This window comes from Sturnira hondurensis, unplaced genomic scaffold, assembly GCF_014824575.4.
Source record: "Sturnira hondurensis isolate 20B ecotype Veracruz unplaced genomic scaffold, ASM1482457v3 Scaffold0007222, whole genome shotgun sequence".
In the NCBI taxonomy this organism is placed as follows: domain Eukaryota; kingdom Metazoa; phylum Chordata; class Mammalia; order Chiroptera; family Phyllostomidae; genus Sturnira; species Sturnira hondurensis.
Window position 1 is genome coordinate 1,316,147 of NW_028079853.1, and position 23,107 is coordinate 1,339,253.

At 44.2% G+C, this 23,107-nt stretch overlaps 2 protein-coding genes across 5 annotated transcripts in view; one reads left to right on the plus strand and one right to left on the minus strand.

The window, feature by feature from the left end:
* Nucleotides 1–245: 245 nt before the first annotated feature.
* Nucleotides 246–8,978, minus strand: DTX3L (deltex E3 ubiquitin ligase 3L). Its single transcript, XM_037051485.1, has 5 exons — nucleotides 8,786–8,978; nucleotides 7,475–7,689; nucleotides 3,262–4,800; nucleotides 2,649–2,866; nucleotides 246–1,762 (listed from the first exon to the last, which is right to left on the minus strand). The coding sequence occupies exons 1-5, from the start codon at nucleotides 8,976–8,978 to the stop codon at nucleotides 1,693–1,695; spliced, it is 2,235 nt and encodes a 744-aa protein (XP_036907380.1). The 3' UTR covers nucleotides 246–1,692.
* The window catches only part of PARP9 (poly(ADP-ribose) polymerase family member 9), a 38,228-nt gene continuing 24,015 nt past the window's right edge, over nucleotides 8,895–23,107 (plus strand). The window contains exons 1-4 of one of the 4 annotated variants that reach the window (XM_037051481.1): nucleotides 8,895–9,166; nucleotides 15,693–15,793; nucleotides 16,827–16,968; nucleotides 18,634–19,481. In XM_037051481.1, the coding sequence (XP_036907376.1) occupies nucleotides 8,977–9,166; nucleotides 15,693–15,793; nucleotides 16,827–16,968; nucleotides 18,634–19,481 (1,281 nt within the window). In that variant the 5' untranslated portion in view covers nucleotides 8,895–8,976. Of the gene's footprint in view, nucleotides 9,167–9,584; nucleotides 9,779–15,517; nucleotides 15,541–15,692; nucleotides 15,794–16,826; nucleotides 16,969–18,633; nucleotides 19,482–23,107 lie in introns of those variants that run through there. The other 3 variants (XM_037051482.1, XM_037051484.1, XM_037051483.1) reach the window with 3 other exon arrangements.

The following is a 23,107-nucleotide window of genomic DNA, read 5'->3' on the forward strand; positions in this document are numbered from 1 at the left end:
TTTGATAAGGTGTTGCAGATGCTTTCTCTAGAAGGAGAGAAGAGTCAAAACCTGCAGCATACTCTTACCTTTGTAGTACTCTATGGGTTAAGGAAAAATAATACTACATGTGATTTTTCACAGCTGAAAGTGGCAATAGTGAAGTCAAAAGTGGTTGTGTTGCACACTCTCTATATTGTGGGAAACCACCAGAATCTCAACCTAAGGGAAGAGAAAAAAGGAGTGGGGAAAGAATACAATCTGCGCCTAATGTGGAAATAACTTTATTGAAAGCAGATACATGTGATAATACCTTCCACAGGGCAAAAGTAGCAATCCAAAGGCTCCCCAACTGCTCACACCACTGACCTGCCTGTGCACGCGCGGCATTGTAATCAAGGATCTGGACCTTTAGCAGGAACCAAACTTGAGTTTATTTGAAGCAAATTTAGCTAAAGCCTAGTAGATACAACTAATCATAATGGTAAAGACTTTAATGAATCACCAAAATTTAAATATATCATCTGATTTAAAAAAAGCGGGGGGCTATGATTTAGTTTAAGCTTCCTCAACTCTCCAGTTGAAGGAAAAGATTCTGAGTTTTTAAGTTCCTCAAATAAGACTTCTTCAGAGGAAATTTGCTGTGAGAGAAGCCCAGGATAACGGGAACTCCTAGGCCAGCTTTGTGGAGGAGAAGCTCTGGGGTACAGAAGCCTTGAGGCTGGGCTATCGTCATTAAATCCTAGCACTTCTGCTTGTTAACTAAGTGACCTTTGCCAAGGTGTCCTCTGCACATCAGCTTTCCCAGTTATAAAATGGAGATCCTAGTAGTATCAATCACACAAAAGTGAAGATCTTATAAAGAGGACAAAATAAGTCCACAGTAAATATTAGCTGTTGCCCTCTGATCAAATGTGTGTGCGTGTGTGCGCATGTGTTTAAGAAAAGAAAAAGACACCTCATTCATCATTTTTGGAGAGAGGTTGCAGTGTGGATAACCAGATAAGAAATCCCGTTTTCCAAATCAGTGGTGAGGACTCCAGAAATGGCTTCCTTACTCCTGCCTCTGATAAAGATTTGGGGAACATACATTCCTCTGCTGTGCTTTTAGCCACCTAAGTCTGGTAGCAAAAATTCACTAAGTACCAACTGTATACCAGGTTCTGTGTCATGAAAAATAATAGCCTTATGCTCTTTATCACCAAAGGCTGCCCAATCTGTGCTCCTGGTCACTCTTCTGGCCATGAAAGAGGGGAACATATGTCCTAATTTTTTCATAACCAAAGCCTCCCTACTTCCCCCATTCACACTAGGATTTTACTTTTACGGCACTTAAAGGGCAGATCAACCAACAAAAAAACTAAAGGACCACCCCAGAGATGGTGATAAAAAGAGGACCGACTGGCAGCTGGTATTTCGACTGCAGAGCACAGAAGATAACTTTAGGTCCACAACACTCCATCCCTCCTCCCCGCCACAATGGCCCAAGAATGAGGCATAACATCCCCACAGCAAAAGTCACACAGATATTGGAGATTTTGTCTCCCATAAAAAGTAGCACTCCAAAAATGACATAACAGATTCCTACTCTTCCATGAACCCTTGAGATGAACATTTGTAAAAGGACTTTCTACATAAGGATATTTTACTCTGCTCCTTCAAGTGTGTCTCTTGAAAGCTTGGCTGGCTCAAGACATCCTTCCAGCAGTCTTCTTACTGAATTCCCTTATTTTTCAGCTCCTGTTTGACGCGTTTCAGGTAATTAGGATCAGGGTAGCCGTACCTGTGGAAGGAAAAGCCCCTTAGCTTCATCACACATGATTTTAACGAATGTGCAGAGAAGTTTGCTGGCGTTAACCTTGGTTGCAAACACTAACAAGCACTCCTGAAGGCGGATGACTGATAACCACTTGTTAGCGTGCAGATGTGCGCCCTTTAGCTAGTCAGTGAGCCTAGCTGTCTGCCTTCTAACAAGACATTTCATATTTTCAGCTCGTGGTAAGCAGTGACTCTCATAAAGTAATACTACACTATATTAAAAATAAATGATTTATATATAAAAATATAACATGTTATATATAAAAGTATAGTATATATTTTATATATAAAAATGCAGTGTGTGCCACAGGAGGATTTTTCAAGTTTGGAAAATTTGCGAAAGTCTCAGGACCCTTTTGAGTGTTACACGTTGAGGTATTGTATCTGAATTTCACTGAGAACAACTGGGTTGCCTAGAAAACAACTCTCACAGCACTAAATAAGAGTTTTTCTAGAGTACTATTAGCCAAGTGATTTTAGGATCTCTATGGAGCGATGGAAGAAATGGGTAGACGAAAGTATGATCTTAAAAGAAGGTTAAGTAAATAACGTTCCTAGGATATACCCTTCAAATAAACAGGAAACCTCAAATCATCTGAGATATCACTCATCTCGGATTTTGAAGCCTCTTGCCTTTTGATGCAGAATTTAGTAGCTGTATGATGCTTTGTGGCTGGCTGTATAGAAGGTGATGGGAACCAATCTGCCTTTGAGATTAACATCTCTCAAAATACTGTACTGTACCCAATCCCGCTGCTGTAAAGAGTCCCTTGTAGCCATATCCTCAAGCTGCCATATCTTACAAGCTCTAACTTCTGTGTAGCCATCATTTTATTTCAAAAGGTTCTCACCCTTCCGGTCCCCCACACATGGACGTTTTATGGTGGATATCATTCCAGGTAATGACATTTGAGAGTCCTGTAACTCGAGACTCCCCCACCGTGAAAATTAGCTTCTGCTCAAAGGCTTTCTGAAGCAGTTTCAAAACCTCCCATCCTTCCTTGTTTTCAGGCAAGTATGCAGTGCGGTGTGTTGAGGAATATGGCTTTCCTGGGTTTGGGTGCTCTTCCTGCATGAGGACAAAACAATGTTGCATAAACACACTCCTGAGTCTAAACTTTCCTATACAGATAGATATATTCATTTTCAGATAGAAGACATCAAACACAAAAAAAGGTATTGAAGAATTCATTTCTCCTCTTTTCCTAAATTCCTGCTGGGAATACCACCCACCATCCTGACTCCCCCCCCCCCAATACATGATCAATCACCACCCACCCTTCCTCTCTCCTAATAGACACAAAAACGTGAGTGATAGGCAAAGACTGTTACTTTTACCACTATTTAAAGCCATTGCATATGACTACAGAAATAAGTCCCTGGGAAATCCACTAATTGGCAGCAGCACAGTCTCTCTTTGCTCAGCACTCTGAAAAGAAACCCATGGATCTCAGAAACACTTACTGTTTGGATGCCTCCCTCCATATCGTATCTAATCACAATGGAGCCACAGGATTCATAGCCTGGAAGTGACTGTGTTTGGACAGTGAAAGTCATTTTTCCCTTCGGCTGATTCCCTTTCTGGATACCGTAGGGATCCTGGCACACGGGACAGACTGGTTTGTACGTCATGGCTTTGCTGATACAGGGGTTGCAGAACCCGTGCTTGCACTTTGGCAGCACTACCTTGTTTGTAATGGGCTCCATACAGATGACACACATGTCCTCTTCCTTGTCCACGCCTGACGCCTGAGAGCTGGCAGAGCGCTGGGATGCTGGTGGAGCTGTTCCTGAACCATTCCCATCAATGTCCATGGGTGTTTCGTGATCCTCATTCTGTTTCTTTCCAGCTAACAGGGACATTCCCCCTGTTTCTAAGACGTACTGCTTTGCCTTTGCGAGATGATGTGGCAACCCAATAAAGGTCATTAACTCTTGATTTAGCACAACACATACACCTGGATGCCTATTTCTCAAGTCACCAAGGAACTTGGTCCCAAATAAGTTCTTTCTCTCCTTGCCCAAAGATTTCAATGGAAGAACTTCTCTCATCAGCTGACAGGAGACATGTTGATAGGCATCAACGAAACTTGCGTGAGCGTGCACAGACAGATCTAATGCCTTGCCCTTAGGTTCAAATACAATGCAGGTTTTCTGACCTTCTTCCCAAACCTTCCTTTGAGTGTTGTACTTTTGTTCTATCTCTGATATCTCCTGGAGTAATGCAGCTTCTAAAAGCTTGTAGTGTGCTGTGTCAACCTTGATTCTGTTCCTCATACACAGAATCGATATTTTCACAGGAGCCTCGACAGGACTTTCAGAGATTTGGGAGGCGATAAAATGTCTGGCAGCTGAAACCTCATCATGGGTGCCCATAAGAATTAATTCGCCTCCATTCTCCTTTGCATAAAGCTTTTGAAACTGGCGACTCAGTTTCTGTTTGATTTTATTTGCTTGCTTACTGTCAGCCAATTCAACATGTTCCTTCTTCATAGTTCCTATGCTCTGCTGAAACTCATGGATAAAAGACTCTTGAGCTGATTTGATGTCACTTGATTGACTTGGGGTGAAATCTAGAGAGACGATATCAGGAGAACTCTCCTGACTTTTTATTTTTATACCAAATCTTTTCTCTAGTGAGTCCATTTTTCCAGGATGGGTATATTGGAAGTACTCAAAGAGAAATGAGGGAACTTCATAGCAGTTGCTTTTTCCTTCTGACTTGGTTTTTGGTTCAGAGGGAGAACCACAACCGTTCTGGCCTTGCTGGGGTGGCTCCCACTCTGTTGTCAGAGGGGGTGATTCACGACTCCGCTCACTTTTTAGGAGCTGCTCACTCAAGAAGCCATGTATTTTTTCAATATCTTGGAAGTTACCACACACTCTCTCAACTCCATTGTAGCCCTCCACTTTTGTGACATTGGGGCAGAGAGTGGTTATGCGCTCCCTCTGCTCTTTAGAGAACAGGTTACAGTTCAGTTCAGCCGTGACGGTAAGGAAGATCTGAAATTTTCAAAGGAAGAAATGAAATCTCTCAGACATGCAGGCCTACAGTCTCCTCTCGAGAGAATGTCTAAAGACTAGAAAAACAACAGCTATGTATGTCTTCTCTTAGCGGAGGACGACTTTCAAATCCTTTTCACACAGGATGCAGCCCGTTATAGCCCAGAGGTTCTCAGCCCTGTCTGTCTGCACATTAGGCTCACTTGGGAAGTTAAAAGAAAAAAAAAAAGCCAAGGCCCAGGCACATCTCCAGTAGGCCTGATGTAAATGTCGAGTCTGGGTAATAGAACTTATTTTATTTTATTTATTCTTAAAGATTTTATTTATTTATTTTTAGAGAGAGGGAAAGGGAGGGAGAAAGAGAGGGAGAGAAACATCACTGTGTGGTTGCTCCTCACGCACCCCCTACTGGGGACCTGGCCTGCAACCTGGGCTTGTGCCCTGACTGGGAATGGAACCGGTGACCCTTTGGTTCTCAGTCTGGCACTCAATCCACTGAGCCACACCAGCCAGAGCTAGGTATGAGAATTTTTAAAAGGCACTGTGGACTAACAGTCTGGATTTTACAGTTGCCACTATCTGTTTGGCCTTAGGGAAGGCAGCGGAGAAAAGGCACTTGTCATTCTGAGAAGCTGCTATGGTTCTCACAAACGAGTCTGTGAGCTTAGAAGGGAGTCATAAATCTGAGAACGTTTATTCTCATTACTGTTTTTTTTTCTCCTCTTCAATCCCTCCTGCCTCCCCCAACTCCCGCAACTTTTTTTTTTTTCACTAAACACCTAACTACATACAATGTTACCGGGCCCTCTAAGCTCCCAGCTTTTAGAAACTCAAGTATAAGACAAGCACATTATATTAGGCTAAAAATAGGTAGGCAGATTGAATATAACATAAAAGCAGTATTTCTAATGTTTTGCCACCCCTCAAGGTCTCTGCGCATGCTATTTCCTCCGCATGTAATATCCTTCCTCTAGCTCTTCCCTGAAAACGCTTCCTGAATCCAGCCTCACCTACTGCCAACAGGACCACCCTAGAGTCCAAGCCATTACCATACTGCCCTGGGCCCACTGCAACGCCTCCTGACTGGGCTCTGACCGTCCACTCTAGACCTTTCCCACAATCAGTTATCCACACAGCAGCCAAAGTGACCCTTTAGAGACGTAAATCAGATCACACCACATCCCAGGCTCAAAATCATGAACCCCCTAACATTTAAGTGAAAAGCCAAAGTCCTGAACTTCATCCCCAAACACCTGACTTCTAAGTGTCTCTCCAAGTTCTTCTCATATCACTCTCTCCCCTGTTCACTGCCCTCTAGACACACTGGCCTGCCTCCTTGAAGTTCCTGGTGCTCAGGATGTAAGCTCCTGTCTTGGGGCCTTTGTTCTTGTGCTCCCCTCCGCCTAGAACATTCTTCCCACAGAAATCCACTCAGCTAGGCTAGCTCCCTTATTTCATGCACGTCTCTACTCAGACATTACCTCATTGGAGAGGTTTTTCCCCAATATAGTAAAGTAGTAGTCCTGTTACTGTCATTTGTCCTGCTTTATTCTTCTTCCTAGCACTTACACTGGCAGACATTTTATTATAAATCTATTTGTTTACTATGACTGTCTATGTCCCTCATTAGAATGTGAGGTCCCTGAAGGCAGAGTATGGTGTGTTCCTGGCTATAGCCCCAGTTCCCATGACAGTGCCTGGCACGCAGTAGGCAGTTGATATTGATTTGTCACATGACTCTTCATATGACTCATTCCTTCTTATTCAAGTCTCAGGCCAGGGGAAGGGCCAAGTCAAGCAACGTGTACATAAAGGACCCATGGACAAGGACCAGGGAGTGGAGGGTGGAGGATTGAATGTGGGAAGGGCCACATGCCTGGGTTGCAGGCCAGTTCCCAGCAGGGGGCTCACNTCATATGACTCATTCCTTCTTATTCAAGTCTCAGGCCAGGGGAAGGGCCAAGTCAAGCAACGTGTACATAAAGGACCCATGGACAAGGACCAGGGAGTGGAGGGTGGAGGATTGAATGTGGGAAGGGGCGGGTGGGCAGGGCAGGGGAGAGCGATGGGGGAAAAATAAGGACAACTGTAATTGAACAACAATTTTAAAAACTGGGGCCTGGCTTGTGTAGCTCAGTGTATTGAGCGCGGGCCTGCGAACCACATGATCGTGGTTCGCTTCCCAGTCAGGGCACATGCCTGGGTTGCAGGCCAGTTCCCAGCAGGGGGCTCACAAGAAGCAACCATACATTGATATTTCTCTCCTTCTCTTCCTCTCTAAAGACAAATAAATAAAATCTTTTTTAAAAAACCTGTCATCCAATAGTTTAAAAAAATCAAGTCTCGGGGCCAAACGTCACCTCTTAGAAGTTGTCTCAGACGACTGGTTAGAAGTAGCACCACCTCCTTCCCCTTACGTGCCCTGGCCCGGTAACTCTCTAAGGCACACAGCACTCTCTGAAATTGTTTTATTTATTTGTTTTACTTGTTTATCGTCCTTCTATGTCCTCTCAACACCCAGCAGGGCCCAGCTGTCTTCTGTGTCCCAGTGCCTAAAATGATGACCGCCTCGTAGTAAGTCCTCAGTCGATGGTTGCTAGACCAACAGTGAAAGGTACAGCGACTGAGGAGGAAGTTGCAAGCACATACCTGGCTCCTTCTTTCAAATACTCACATTTTGGACACAGGAATCCACAGCATTAGGAATATGTTCTTCATCTGGATGCTTCTCACCAGACCTCTCTCCTTCTTGTGATGGTGTTTGCACTTGAGACATTCCAGGTCTCATATTCTCCTCTATTGGACTTTCGGTGGGTTCCAGGAAAATAGTCACAGGTTTGTCCTCAACCAAAATTTGGTGGTTTTCTTTTTTCAACACTCTATCCTTAGCTTCAGTGGAGACATTAAACACACACATACACATAGACATGGGAGTGATTTTAAATACTCCTCTTATTCAGGAATCTGTACCCTGCCCAAGCACCCTCCCAGTAAGGGTTGTTCTCTGCCTGCCGGGGTGGTGTGTGGGTGACAGGGGATGTGTGGGTGACAGAGAAGGAGAGAAATATCAATGTATGGTTGCCTCTCATTCGTCCCCTGCTGGGAACTGGCCTGCAACCCAGGCATGCGCCCTGACTGGGAATCGAACCACGATCGTGTGGTTCGCAGGCCCGTGCTCAGTCCACTGAGCTACACCAGCCAGGCCCCAGTTTTTAAAATTGTTGTTCAATTACAGTTGTCCCTATTTTGTGAGGGAGCTCTTCAAACCCTCATGTGGGAGCTTCAGATTTACTGTACAAATGAAAGATCAATGATAATCGAACACTGACAATTCATTAAAAGTCATGTTTCTGAAACTGTCTTGGTTTCCCTTTTCAATCATATGTAATAATAATACTCACATAAAGTGGACTGAAAAAACAGGGAGTGAACAGTGCAGACTCAGAATTCTGTAAATATACATAGGTGTTTACTGCCATTCATAGAGAGAGGCTGGAAGAAACATGCCAAACCCTTCGCATTGTTTATCTCCAGGTGTTCTTTATTTTTTCCCTCTCTTTTCTATGGTGCGCATATATTATTTTTACAATCTCCCAAAATAAATCAATGGAGTATTTATTTAAAACATAAAAGGGGAATGCCTAAATGGCAAGGGGTGACAGGCGTCTGGGGTGGGGGCAGAAGAAGAACAAAGTTCTGTGAAGAACAAAGTTGTTCTTCTGAGAGCTGAGAAAGATGAGTTGGGACATGGATGCTGTAAGGTGTCCACTTTAAGGCGCAGTCAGGCTAGGTCGCCAACCGGGCAACTCTGGGCTTTGTCTGCCACTGCGGCTGCGTCTCTCGGGTTCCTGTACCCCCACAAGACAGTGCCATACTTTGTCCCGCCCGATGTCCTAGGTCATCTGGCACTGGGTCTGCCTGGAATCCCGCGGGGGTGAGCCCCAGGGACGACCTTTGCACCCCCCGCCCCGGGCCTGCGCCTCACCTGCCCTCTCCAAGAACTCCACCTGGAAGGTGTCGGGGGCGCTGGCACCCAGGGGTCGGACGGTGCATTCCCCGCCGTCCGAGTTCTTCCGGCTCTGGAAGTAGCTTTCCAGCTTCCAATGTAGATTTTGCCGGCGGCAGGGCTCGGACACCCGCACGAGCAGCGGGGACGGCGGGTCGGAGTTCGAGGCCATGGCTCTCGGCGGCGTCGGGCTGGCGCTGCTGCTCCGGACGTTGCCGCGCCTGGACCGAGGCAGGGCTGTGTCCCGCCCAGTGGCCGGGCAGCGAAGTTTCAGTTTCGCTTTCCCTGAGCTCCCTCCCTGTTCCCGGCAGCGCCGCTCCCCTTTCTCTACTTGCTGCCTCCCCTGCGGCCGTCTGCCGGGTGAGTAGGTCTCATCCCGCAGCCCCCCAGACCCCGGGGCGGTGGGCGACCGACACTCCCGCGTCTCCTCTCCCGCGGGCGTGGGCTTAGGCGGCGGGCGGGCTGGGAGCGGGGCGGGAGCCAGGGCCCCCGCGGGGGCGCGAGACTGGTCGGATTCGGAAGTCAGTTTCTCCCGAGTTTGTGATTCCTTTCTACTCTTATGGTTGTTACCGTTATATGCAGCTAAAATGAGATTCCCATTCTGAATTACATTAATACCTGCATTAAAAAAAATTGAAATGGTTTCCTGCGTTATAACCTATCACCTGCTACTTCCCTCCAACCCTATGCGTCGGACGGGCTCTGGGGGTCTTTCTGCCTTCATTCCTTGTCGTGACCAACAGCGTGGACCACGTGCTGCCCTGTGTACTAGGGAATACCGATGAACCTGGGGACGCCCGCCTCACAGGCTAGTAAAGGGAGGCGGACTTGTGAATGAAGAAGCAAATCTCTTGAATGCCTCCAAGAGGACGTTTGAAGCAGAATCTTAATGAGTGCGTGCGTTGGCCGGTAGTTGGAGGAGAGCATCTGAGGCACACTTGGAGCACTGGGGGCTTGGAGGAGATGAGATAGGTGAGAGAGATGGTGGAAGAAGGGGCTAGACCAGTGCTGTTCAGTACATATATAATGAAACCAATGATCTAATTTAAAAATTTTGGCCATGGCTGGTGTTGCTCAGTGGATTGTGCTGGGGTTGCGAGCCAATGGGTCACAGGTTCGATTCCCAGTCAGGGTACATGCCTGGGTTGCAGGCCAGATCCCCAGTGGTGGGCCATGGGAGAGGCAACCACACATTGATGTTTCTCTCTCTCTCTCTCTCTCTCTCTCTTTCTTTCTCCCTCGCTTTAAAGGGAGGTGGAACAGTGCAGGACCCATGGACAAGGACAAGGGGGTGGAGGGTGGAGGATTGAATGTGGGAAAGGGCGGGTGGGCAGGGCAGGGGAGAGCGATGGGGGGAAAATAGGGACAACTGTAATTGAACAACAATTTTAAAAATTGGAAAAAAACATTTTTTGGAGATTTCCCATCTCCAAAAATAAATAAATTTATTTTAAAAAATTTTATGAGCCATATTTTAAAAAATATAAGCAGGTGAAATTAATTTCAATGATGTTATTTAACTCAACATACCCTAAATTTAATCATTTATGTATCCTACATTAATCATTCAGCATGTGATGAATATTAAGTAGTTACATTTTTACATCCTCTTGGTCTTACTGAGTCTTGGCAATCGGTATTTATCTGACACATCACCTCTCAGTTGGGTCTAGCCACATTTCAGGAGGTCAAAAGCTAGCTGCCTGTGGCCAATGGCCCACACTGGACAGACAGCACAGGTGTAGACAGTGAAAGGACTTGACGATCAGTGGGGAGAAATGGAAAGCTTGTCAGCTGGGGAAACAGGAGAGTGACATGTCAGGTGTGCATGTTAGAAAGGTGGTGTTGATAGGCTGGTGGAGGACGCATTTCCAAGCAGGGATGAATGGCGGCAGAGAGGCCGGAGATAAGGATGTTGCTCATGACTGGTAAGACTGGAAACAGGTCAGTCTTTATGGAGAACAATTTGATGGTACTATCACAATTACAACTGCACAGACTCTATGATTTTGCAGTTAGGGGTCAGAGGGAGCCTTTCGCACTTTCTAAATGTGAACTAAACTAGTACCTATTCAAACAATAAAATGTAAAATTAAACACATTTAAATCTTTAAAGCGAACGTAGTGACCTAGCTCAGGCAAGAGGTCCTGAGGCCCTGAAGTGAAGTGGCCAATGGGCAAGGAGGGTTGGGGCATAAGTGACTTAGGTGTTTGGACCTAGCTGATGCTTTGGTTATAGGACCAATGAGAAAATTCTAGATTTCTGACTTGAGTGGGTAAATGGTAGGTCATTGATTGAGCTATGGAATCCAGGAGAGAAAGCATGGATTTTGGAGAGAGTTGAGTGAGGTAGGGCTTTTACAGGCAAAAGGCCTGTAAAGTGAGAGGTAGCAAAAGAACCAAGGGAAGATGGCACAGGAGAAGCCAAGAAAGCAGAGTTTTGGGACTCAAAGAACACAATAACTATAGAAAGAGGTCAGGTAAAAATGAACACAGAAGGCCAGGAAGCACAGAGTCCCAAACAAGATGGATGCAAAGAGGTCCACTCCAAGACACATCATAATTAAAATGCCAAAGGTTAAAGATAAAGAAAGAATCTTAAGAGCAGCAAGAGAAAAGCAGTTAGTTACATACCTACAGGGATGTCCCCATAAGCCTGTCAGCTGATTTCTCAAAAGAAACTTTGCTGGCTAGAAGAGATTGGCTAGAAATATTCAGAGTCATGAAAAGCAGGGACCTACAGCCAAGGTTGCTGTACGCAGCAAAGCTATCATTTAGAATCAAAGGGCAGATAAAGAGCTTCCCCCTTCCCAGACAAGAGAAAAGTAAAGGAGTTCGTCATCACCAAACTATTATTATATGAAATGTTAAAAGGACTTAAGAAAAAGGAAATCAAAACTATCAACAGTAAAATGGCAATAAATACACACCTATCAACAATTGAATCTAAAAAACAAACTAAGCAAAGAAGAACAGAGACAGAATCGTGGATATGGAGAGTGTTTTCATGGTTGCCAGATAGGAGGCATGTGTGGGGAAATGGGTGAAGAGGTGAGGGGATTAAGAAGTACAAATAGGTAGTTGCAGAATAGCCATGGGATGTAAAGTACAGTATAGGAATGGAGTAGCCAAAGAACTTATATGCACGACCCATGGACATGANCGTCATCACCAAACTATTATTATATGAAATGTTAAAAGGACTTAAGAAAAAGGAAATCAAAACTATCAACAGTAAAATGGCAATAAATACACACCTATCAACAATTGAATCTAAAAAACAAACTAAGCAAAGAAGAACAGAGACAGAATCATGGATATGGAGAGTGTTTTCATGGTTGCCAGATAGGAGGCATGTGTGGGGAAATGGGTGAAGAGGTGAGGGGATTAAGAAGTACAGATAGGTAGTTGCAGAATAGCCATGGGATGTAAAGTACAGTATAGGAAATGGAGTAGCCAAAGAACTTATATGCACGACCCATGGACATGAATAATGGTGTGGGGACTGCCTGAGGGAGTAGGGGGTATTGGGTGGAGGGGACAAGGGAAAAATCAGGACAACTGTAATATCATAATCACTAAAATATAATTTAAAAAAGAAAAAGGACAGAAGAGAGTCTACTGGGGTTAACCTCCTGGAGGACACTGATGAGCAGTTTCAGAGGATTGCTGGGGGTGAGGCAGGGGCCCACTACAGTGGGCTGAACAGGCAGGTGGATGGAGAAAAGTCATCTTCATGCTGCCGCTGCAGAAAATAGAACACAGTAGGAACCACTTACGGAAAATTAGGAAGACTTTTGTTGTTATTGGTGGTGTTTTTTACATGGAAGAGACTGAATGTTTGGGGCAATATACTCCTTGTTTCTAATTTCTTTGGGGTAACCCCACCACCACCACATCAAATGTATCCCTAGGCCTTTGAAGCCTGGTCTATAGAAAAAAACAAGTGCAACACCATCTAAGGCAAAAGCCCCCAGGAAGCCCACCCACCACCAAAGCCAACACTGAAGACTTCCTTCTTTTGTGAAAACAACAGTGCCCTCTGGGTACAAAAATGCATCTTGCCTTCCTACGTTAGGATTGTACTGGACATGCCGCTGTTCCTGACATTTAAGAATAACAGTGCTCTGATGCTGTAGATAGCCATACGAACTTTTTCTGCTGCAAAGGCATTACAAATCATTTCAGAGGCAAATGGCAACTATGTGGGCAACTAGTGTAGGGTACTATGTAGTTAGACATTTTCATTTCTACCTAATTGATGGACAATCATTAAAATAGATTTTTCAGTGTTTCTGATTTTTACCCAGATATTCCTCTTTCTTTTTTTATAATGTATTTTATTGACTATGTCATTACAGTTGTCCCCTTCCCCACCTTCATTCCCCTCCACCCTGCACACCCCCTCCCACCCACATTCCCCTCCCTTTAGTTCACGTCCATGTGTCATAAGTTGTTTAGCTTCTACATTTCCCATACTACTCTTGCCCTCCCCCCTGTCTATTTTGTCCCCACTGTCTATGCTACTTATTCTCTGTACCTTCTCCCAGCCTCTCCTCCTCCCACTCCCCTGTTGCTAACCCTCCATGTGATCCCCATTTCTGTGGCTCCAGTCCTGATTTAGCTCTCTGCTTAGTTTGCTTTTGTCTTAGGTGTGGTTGTTAATAACTGTGAGTTTGCTGTCCTTTCACTGTTTGTATTTTTTATCTTCTTTTTCTTAGATAAGTCCCTTTAACATTTCATATAATAAGGGCTTGGTCATGATGAACTCCTTGAACTTGACCTTATCTGAGAAGTGTTTTATCTGCCCTTCCATTTTAAATGAAAGCTTTGCTGGATAGAGCAATCTTGGATGTAGGTCCTTGCCTTTCATGACTTGGAATATTTCTTTCCAGCCCATTCTTGCCTGTGAGGTCTCTTTTGAGAAATCAGCTGACAGTCTGATGGGAACTCCTTTGTAGGTGACTGTCCCCTTATCTCTTGCTGCTTCTAGAATTCTCTCCTTCATTTGAATGATGGGTAATGTAATTACGATGTGCCTTGGTGTGTTCCTTCTTGGGTCCAATTTCTTTGGGAGTCTCTGAGCTTCCTGGAAGTCAATTGCCTTTGCCAGATTGGAGAAGTTCTCCTTTATTATTAGTTCAAATAAGTTTTCGACTTGTTGCTGTTCCTTCTGGTACCCCTATAATTCAGATGTTGGAACGTTTAAAGATGTCTTGGAAGTTTCTAAACCTCTCCTCATTTTTCTGAATTCTTGCTTCTTCATTCTTTTCTGTTTGGTCATTTTTTTTCTTCCTCCTGGTCCACTCCATTGATTTCAGTCCCAGTTTCTTTCCCATCACTATTGGTTTCCTGTGCATTTCCCTTCATTTCACTTAGTTCAGCCTTCATTTGTTCATCTAATTTGTGACTAAAATCAACCAGTTTTGTGAGCATCCTGATCAGCAGTATTTTGAACTGTGCATCTGATAGGTTGGCTATCTCTTGGTCACTTAAAAGTATTGGCTCTGGGGCTTTGATTTGTTCTTCTGTATGAGCCATAATTTTTTGGACAGGTCGCACCTGTTACGTGTGAGTGGCGGAATGTTAGGTGTTCACCAGGGCGGGTCAACCCAGTCTCTGGGTTGTGATGCTGTATGTGAGGGTGGGTTCCAAGAGGGAACAGTGGAGCGTGCTCTGCTCTCTCTTGGATTTTAGTCCCCCCTGCCATTTCCCACAAGCATATTGGGCCCTTCTGGTGCTGGTTCCCAGGTGGGTGGGCTTGTGCACATTCTAGGACCATGTGGGTCTCTCCAACGAATTCTCCTGTAAGGCTGGGAGTCTTTCCTGGGACCTTTTTGATCGGTGCTTTTAGGCTTTATTTCCCAGCGCTGGAGCCCTGGGTTGCGCGATCTGTCTTGCTGCCCATTTTTGCCTAGTTTATCTGCACGCGGATGTGTGACTGCGGTCAGCCCTGCATCGCCTGTGCTCTGGGGTCTGCCAGCTACTGCCTTTTCCTGCCAGGACCCCTCTCCGCCTGCCACTGGCTCAGCCCCTCTTACCGGTCTGGTTGAATGGTTGTTGGACTTCTGTACAGTTCAGTTTTCTGTCTGTTCTGGTTGTGTTTTTGTTTCTAAATCTTTGTTGTCCTTAATTTTGGTTATGTGAGGAGGCACAGTATTTTCACCTATGCCTCCATCTTGGCCAGAAGCTCTCCTCTTTCTTATTAGATCAAGGAATTTACCACAAACTCAGTACACACACCTTTGACGGGCATAAGTACAGTTCTTTTCTTCAAATACTCTCCAGGATTCTTCATGCTCACTTGTATAGTTGGTTTTTCCTCATTTTATTTTTTTAAGATTTTATTTATTTATTTTTAGAGAAGGTAAGGATAGAAAGGGAGATAAACATCAATATGTGGTTGCCTCTTACATGCCCCCCACTGGGGTTCTGGCTTGCAACCCAGGCATGTCCTGACTGGCAATCAGACTTGTGATCCTTTGGTTCACAGGCTGGTGCTCAATCCACTGAGCCTCACTAGCCAGGGCCTCATTTTATTTTTAATACCATGCTCAGTCTTACTAATTGGTATCATTCTCCTTCTCTAACTATGTAAAAACCTGCTCCATCCTTCAAGGTCTGGTTCTAGTCTCACCTTCTCCATAAAGCTTTCCCTGCTATAGCCCATATGGCTCTTGCCCATCTCTGGACTGCCATGATTTCAACTGGAGCCTCTCTGTAAAGGATAGAAGGTAAGCAGTAACTACAGCAGCAGAACAATAGTGCCTGCTCACTAGTAAAACTAAAAACTACTCAAGATCAGAAGTCATGTTTAGTCTTCCTATGGTTTATTCTTCCCTAAGCTCTGGTCAATGCTTATTGTATCCTTTGTATTCATTTCTAGGAGTGGGCCACCATATTTGGGAACAACCATCTTTGCTCAAACACAAAAAGGAGTATAAACATTTAAAGACCCCAGAGCCCAAGAGGATGGACTTTTCTAAGGTAAATGTATTTCTATATAAATATGTATTTATGATGAACTTTGATCAGCACATGAATAGTTCTTCCTATAACAGCAAGAAATCTGGGTCTTTGGTTTGGTTTTAATAGCCCAGTAAGAGTTTTCTCTTTGTACCATGTGAGACAAAGGGAATTGAGAATATGCTGATGTAAACAACAGAGGCACCATTAGGATGGATGACTTTTAAAAATGTAACTTCAGCCCCGGCTGGTGTAGCTCAGTGGATTGAGCGCGGGCCTGTGAACCACAGATCGCGGTTCGATTCCCAGTCAGGGCACATGCCTGGGTTGCAGGCCAGTTCCCAGCAGGGTACTCACAAGAGGCAACCGTACATTGATACTTCTCTCCTTCTCTCCTTCCCTTACCCTCTAAAGATAAATAAATAAATAAATAAATATTTTTAAAAAAATGTAACTTCCGTATCATTTTGATTCTGTTTACTCATTCAGCAGTTCTGCTTTTGCAGAATGAGGGGAGGAGAATTGTGGAAGATGGATAAAAACAAAGAAAGAGAGGAAAGACCTCTCATTCATTTAACCATAAAATTCTACATTCAGGCCAATGCCATGAAATAAGCAATGGAAAGTGGGTTCTGACTGGTAGGTGGGGGGTGTAGCTGAAGTGGCTCATGTCCCTGTGTCTTCCTTTCTATCTAGGAAAACCCTGCAAGCCTTTGGAAATTGGAGGCCTGTCTGAAAGTTTGGGGTCATTTTGGTCTGTGACCTTTGGGCCTTTTCAAGTGTTAATCTCTAACCTTTCATCTCATCCTGAATTAGGGGTGCACTGATTGGCCTCTAGGAAGTGGGATAGGGTTTGTGTTTGCTAGAACATTTAGTACTTCAAGTATTTCAGGCACAAAGATTAAACAAAGGAACAAGTACATGTTTCCCTACCTGCTCAAACCCGGAGCTTTTAGCAGTTTCTGTTGCTTTGTAATCATTGGGCTATCTTTGTTTTCAGTAATTTGTAGTCCTTCGGTTTCCATTTTTTTAAAACCACTCTCGTTTTTCACAGGGTGCTGAAGCAGCAGCTTACAATGAGAAATCAGGTAGGAACACCTCACTCTCAGCCTTGCTCCAGAAATTCTTTGCTCAGATCTGTCCTCAGTGGGGAAAGGGGAACACACAAGGAGACTGTCTCCCCTGCGAGTGTTCAGGTGCGTGATTGCAGGACCTTTCGGCAACTCGGCCTGAGCCTCAGAGCGGGGACTGCTTGAGAGGCAGTTTGCATCAGCAGGCGTGTTCTCTTAGGATTCCCATTGGTCCTTTCCTTTGCCCACAAGAGTGAGACTCTTCTGTCTGCAGCCCGAGAAACTGGTCAGAAGAGGTGTCCCACTGGTTGTTCCTCACTCAACAAGGGCTATAAGAGTCCATGGAACCTGCCTGATTCTAAGGGTGGCCCACTTGTGGTGTAGGCACAGGCCAATTGGATCTGGCTACTCAAGTGCTGCTTCTTTTAGATGATTCAACCCATCAGAGGTCTTTCTAGGTGGCTGAGATGAGAAATGAGAGTTGAAGTAAAATATAATTAGCTACCACATTTTATCTATTTTAGGATGCACAGTTTTTCACATCTCTGAAGTAAAGCTACTCCCTATCTATCAATAATATGTCATGGTTTAATTGGTATTGTTTTTCCTTTCTCGGTAGCACATACTAATGATGGCATAGATTCCATGACATATGGTGTCACAGGTTGGGTTCTCAAGGAAGCAGATACTGAGATGGAGTTAGGAATTCAGAAGGTTTATTTTGAAACCAAAAGAGGAGAAATGAGACTGGGCAGGTGGAACCATCAGATTGTGAGGAAAACTGACAGAGCTCTGCCAACCTGAGACTGCCCATTAGGGGAGTTTCACCTTGGACATAAATGGCCTTGGTCAGCCATTGATGGGGGCCACTCTCAGAACAGTGTGACCTTGGCTAGAAAGCTGAGGTGGATTCCCTCCATAACCACAGTGAAGGGGAATCTGAGTAGCTCATCTTCTTGCCTGCCACATACAGTAATTTTTAGTCTAATCAGTTTTAATTTCACCAAAATTGTCCCATGAAACTAGAGTATGATTCTCCACCCATTTGCTGGACCATGACCCCACAGAGCGTCCTTGACTAATGACTGATAGAAATTGGATGAATATTTCAGCTTCTTTCCTCTCCTTGTGATAGAACTCTTTTGAGATGTGCTGTTCTGCAGTGGAGTTAAGCTTTGTTTGCTTTGTAACACATCCTTTATTCATGTCCTTCCTTTTCTTGTCTTTTCTGGCCTCCCATCTCACACCCCTGGTGTTTTCTAAGATCAACTCCCAAATAAACTTACATTCAAATCCATACCTCAGAGTCTGCTTCTAAGAGAACCCAGACTAAGGCACAAAGACTAAGCAGCAAACAAGTTATGAATAAAGCCTCCATTTATTTTTGTCTCATAATTAAATCCTTCCCAATATTCATGCCTTAAGCATGGTTCTTCCCAAACTCACAATTTTTGTGTAAATTGTAAAAGTCATGAACCCCTACACATGTAGTTTTCTTACCGCCATCACTGTATCGTAGTAGCTTCCAGTTATGGAGTATTTACTAAATGCCAGAGACAAGACTAAGTAAGCATTTTATGGGCGATTTACCATGGAAAACTCTTAGATATTCTTGGTCTAATTACATATCTAGGTGAGAAAGAACCAGGAAGGGGGTGAGAGGAGGTTCATCCCAGTTTTGCATATAGGACACTCAGTCTCCAGACCTGAGGTGCCTTTATATCCTTTTCAAAGGAACCTTTGCTCATTTCTTTCTTCTTCTTCTTTTTTTAATCTTCTCTCCTTTTCCAGAGACTGACATTTTTGGAGAAAACTATAGTTGGCAAATACCCATTAATCACAATGACTTCAAAATTTTAAAAAATAATGAGAGTCAGCTGTGTGAAGTTCTCCAGAATAAATTTGGCTGTATCTCCACCCTGGTCTCTCCAGCCTGGGAAGGTAACAGCAAGTCTCTGCAAGTCTTCAGAAAAAGACTGACTCCTTGGTTAGAGCTCTCTGTCTGGAAAGCTGACCTCACCAGACACCCTGTTGATGCTGTAGTGAATGCAGCCAATGAAGACCTTATACATGGAGGAGGCCTCGCCTGTGCCCTGGTGAAAGCTGGCGGCCAAGAAATCCAAAAGGAGAGTACAGCATTGGTTTCTAGATTTGGTAAAATACCAACTGGTGAGATAGCATTCACAGGAGCAGGGAGGCTTCCCTGCAAAGTTATTATACATGCTGTTGGGCCCCGGTGGGCGGAAATGCATAGAGAGTGCTGTATTTTTCAGCTGCAAAAGGCCATTGTAAATATTCTGAATTATGTCACCTCTGCCAGGCCACCCATTGAGACAGTAGCAATTCCAGCCGTGAGCTCTGGGATTTTCCAGTTCCCTCTGCATCTGTGTACACAGATCATAGTGGAAACTATCAGGAAGTATTTCCAAGGGATGCAACTGACCGGGACTTTAAAACAAATTCACCTGGTAAGCAATGAGGACCCTACTGTTGCTGCTTTTAAAGCTGCTTCAGAAAGCATACTAGGGAAGAACGAGCTGGGGTCCCAGGTGAGTCAAGGAGCCATCCTTCCTCTCAGTACGATGGTGGTGAACAACCTGACTGTCCAGATCGTCCAAGGCCTCATTTATCTGCAAAAGGTAAGTCTTTGTGTTCTCTTGAACTGCCAAAGGGGATCCCTTAACTGTTGATTACCTACCAAGTATGTTTTGAGTATACACTACTCCAACCATTGTTTAATCCTGTTAAGGTTAAGAGTGTGGACTTTAGAGACAGACCATCTGGATTTGAATACTGGCTTTGCTATATATGTGATGTGAATCCGGTTACTTTATCTTTTGGTCCTCAGTTTCTTCATCTGGAAAATGAGGATACTAATAATAATATCTTAGAGTTGGAATCAATACACATAAAATGCTTAGGCTAGAGCTTGGCCCATGATAAGTATTTATAACTATTATTGCTATTATTCTTAAGCACCATGTGGAAATAGAACAATTTTTTATTCCCAAACTTCTCTATTTGAAGAATCTCATTGTTAGACAAACCATCTGAACATTTCTGAAGCAACCTATCAATAGTAAACAAAAAAAGTCTTAATATAAAATGAATTCATAATATTTAGGAGTAAGTACACTTGTGATAAGAGGAGTGGATCAAGAAAGGTTACTTCAGAAGATGGGAGTTTGGGATCTCATCTCAAGTTATGATGGACGTGGACTGACGGGAAGAGGGGCCTGGTAGAATGATCAGAGAGACACAAGGAATTAATGGATAGAAAACAATAGTCTGGACCAGTCAGGAGACTTAGGTGGACCTGTAAGTTGTATTCTGAGTATACAGCTCTGTGCCAGGAGCCATGGAGAATACAAAATGTGAGCATTTAGCCAGGGCACAAAGGTTCCTACGTCACAAAGGAGAGGGCCTGGCAGGGAGGGAGTCAGGGTAACAGTGAACCTAGGCATTTCTGGGTTAGTGGGGCTCCCCTGCTAGGAAGAGAGCGCCTTGAGAATGAGCGTTGTAGCTTGTTCTCTGTAGCCCCAGAGCCCGGTTGCTTCTAGGTGTTTAGCAAGTGATTGATGAATGAGTGAAGGGGAATGCAGGGAGCAGGGACTGGGATGGAGAAAGAGAAAGAATATAAGACTGTATTCTTTTTTTTTCTGGATCAGTGATATCACACCTGAGACTCTCCTCAGGCCACAATCAAATAGACTTAATCATAAGTGAAAAAGTACCACTTACTGCCTGCAGGACAAATAGAAATAAGACTGAGAGAACCCCCGCAAAATGAAATATTTATTTGATGAGTCAATATAGAAATATGAAAGTGGAAACATCATAGTTTAATAACTTATTTAACTAAACTTTTACCGTATTTATTTAGTTCCAAGAACATTAGGAACCTTACAATTGCAAAATGGAGCCAGTTCCTCAAAATTGTAAATTCTGACTGCACTTTCAAAGTCAAGCATTCATTGTCAGTGGTGGAGTGGGGTCGGGCTGGAAAGACTATTCCATCCGACAGACCCAGGACTGGAGGTGGAGGCGGTTGGTGGATCCCAGGAGTGGGGTGGCGACGGGCGGACCCAGTGAGGGCGCAGGGCGGCTGGCTGACTGAAGTCACACATTCGCGTGCAGATAAACCAGGCAAAGGAGCGAGCAGTGAGATAGATTGCTCAGGCTAGGGCCCCAGCGATGGGAATTAGAGCCTGAAATCACCAACTGGAAAGACTTTCTCGGGAATGAGGGGCTGGGAGAGGCTCTCAGGCCCACAGAGAGTTCGTTGGAGAGACTCACAGGGTCCTGGAGAGTACACAGGCCCACACACCCGGGAACCAGCACCAGAGGGGCCCAATTTGCTTGTGGGAAGCAGCAGAGGGGACAGAAATCTGAGAGAGAGCAGAGCAGAGCAAAGTGCCATTTTTTCCCCTCTCTGACCCCGCCCCCACATACAGCATCACAACCCAGCCACTGAGTTGCCCTGCTCTGGTGAACACCTAAGGATCTGCCCCTGAAACATAACAGGTGTGAACAAACCAAACATTATGACTCAAGAACAGCTCAAAGCCCCAGAGCCTATAATTCTAAGTGACCAAGAAATAGCCAGCCTCTCAGATGCACAGTTCAAAACACTGGTGATCAGAATGCTCACAGAACTGGTTGATTTTAGCCACAAATTAGAGGAACATATGAAGGGCTAAACTGATTGAAATGAAGGGAAACGCGCAGGAAACCAATAGTGATGGAAAGGAAACTGGGATTCAAATCAAGGGAGTGGACCAGAAGGAAGAAAGAAACAACCAAACAGAAAAGAAGGAAGAAACAATTCAAAAAAATGAGGAGAGACTTAGGAACCTCCAGGACATCTTTAAACATTCCAACATCCGAATTATAGGGGTACCAGAAGAGGAGGAGGAACAGCCACGAGTGGAAAACTTATTTGAACAAATGTTAAAGGAGAACTTCCCCAATCTGGCAAAGGAAATAGACTTCCAGGAAATCCAGGAAGCTCAGAGAGTCCCAAAGAAGGTGGACCGAAGAAGGAACACACCAAGGCATATCATCATTACATTAGCCAAGATTAAAATGAAGGAGAGAATTCTAGAAGCAGCAAGAGATAAGGGGACAGTCACCTACAAAGGAGTACCCATCAGACTGTCAGCTGATTTCTCAAAAGAGACCTTACAGGCAAGAAGGAGCTGGAAGGAAGTATTCCAAGTCACGAAAGGCAAGGACCTACATCCAAGATTGCTCTATCCAGCAAAGCTTTCATTTAGAATGGAAGGTCAGATAAAGTGCTTCTCAGATAAGGTCAAATTCAAGGAGTTCATCATGACCAAGCCCTTATTATATGAAATGTTAAAGGGACTTATCCAAGAAAAAGAAGATAAAAAATATGAACACTGAAAGGACAGCAAACTCACAGTTATTAACAACCACACCTAAAACAAAAGCAAAGTAAGGACAGCTAGATCAGGAGTGGAACCATAGAAATGGGGATCACATGGAGGGTTAGCAACAGGGGAGTGGGACGAGGAGAAGGGGAGAGAAGGTACAGAGAATAAGTAGCATAGATGGTAGGTAGAAAATAGACAGGGGGGAGGGCAGGAATACTATGGGAAAAACAGAATCTAAAGAGCTTGTGACACAGGGACATGAACGAAACGGGGGAGATTGGTGGGGGAGGGGGTGTGCAGGGTGGAGGGGAGTGAAGGGGGGATGGGACAACTGTAATGGCATTATCAATAAAATATATATTTAAAACAATATAAATAAATAAAAATTCAACTAAAAAAAAAAACAAAGTAAAGCATTCATTAACATCTATGAGAAATACCTCAGTTACCCCTCAAGGGAGCCAAAACCATCAGAATGATTTAGGGGAATTTGGACATGGTAGGGGGAAAAGGATACAACCCTTTAAGCGCAAATCTTAGAGCTAACTATGTGATATTACTTCAAATATAGCCCATGTATATGTGCAGCCTGTTTCTGAAAGGACAGATGAGCTGAGAAAAGCGTCTGCCTGTAGGATAGGTGGTGAGTGACAGATCTGTCACCAAGGTGGAGGCTGACTTTTTTTGTCTCACTTGTAATTTCTTTATGTACTACACACCTTTAAAAAAAATAAGAGGTGGAAATTTCATTTCTACTCTATTTAAAGCAAAATGGGAAATTCACACAAAAATAGCAAAAAGTGATGACAGCGAGGCAGAAAGTAAAACTCTTCATTAATAAAACTTAAAATAGCCCTGGTCAGTATGGC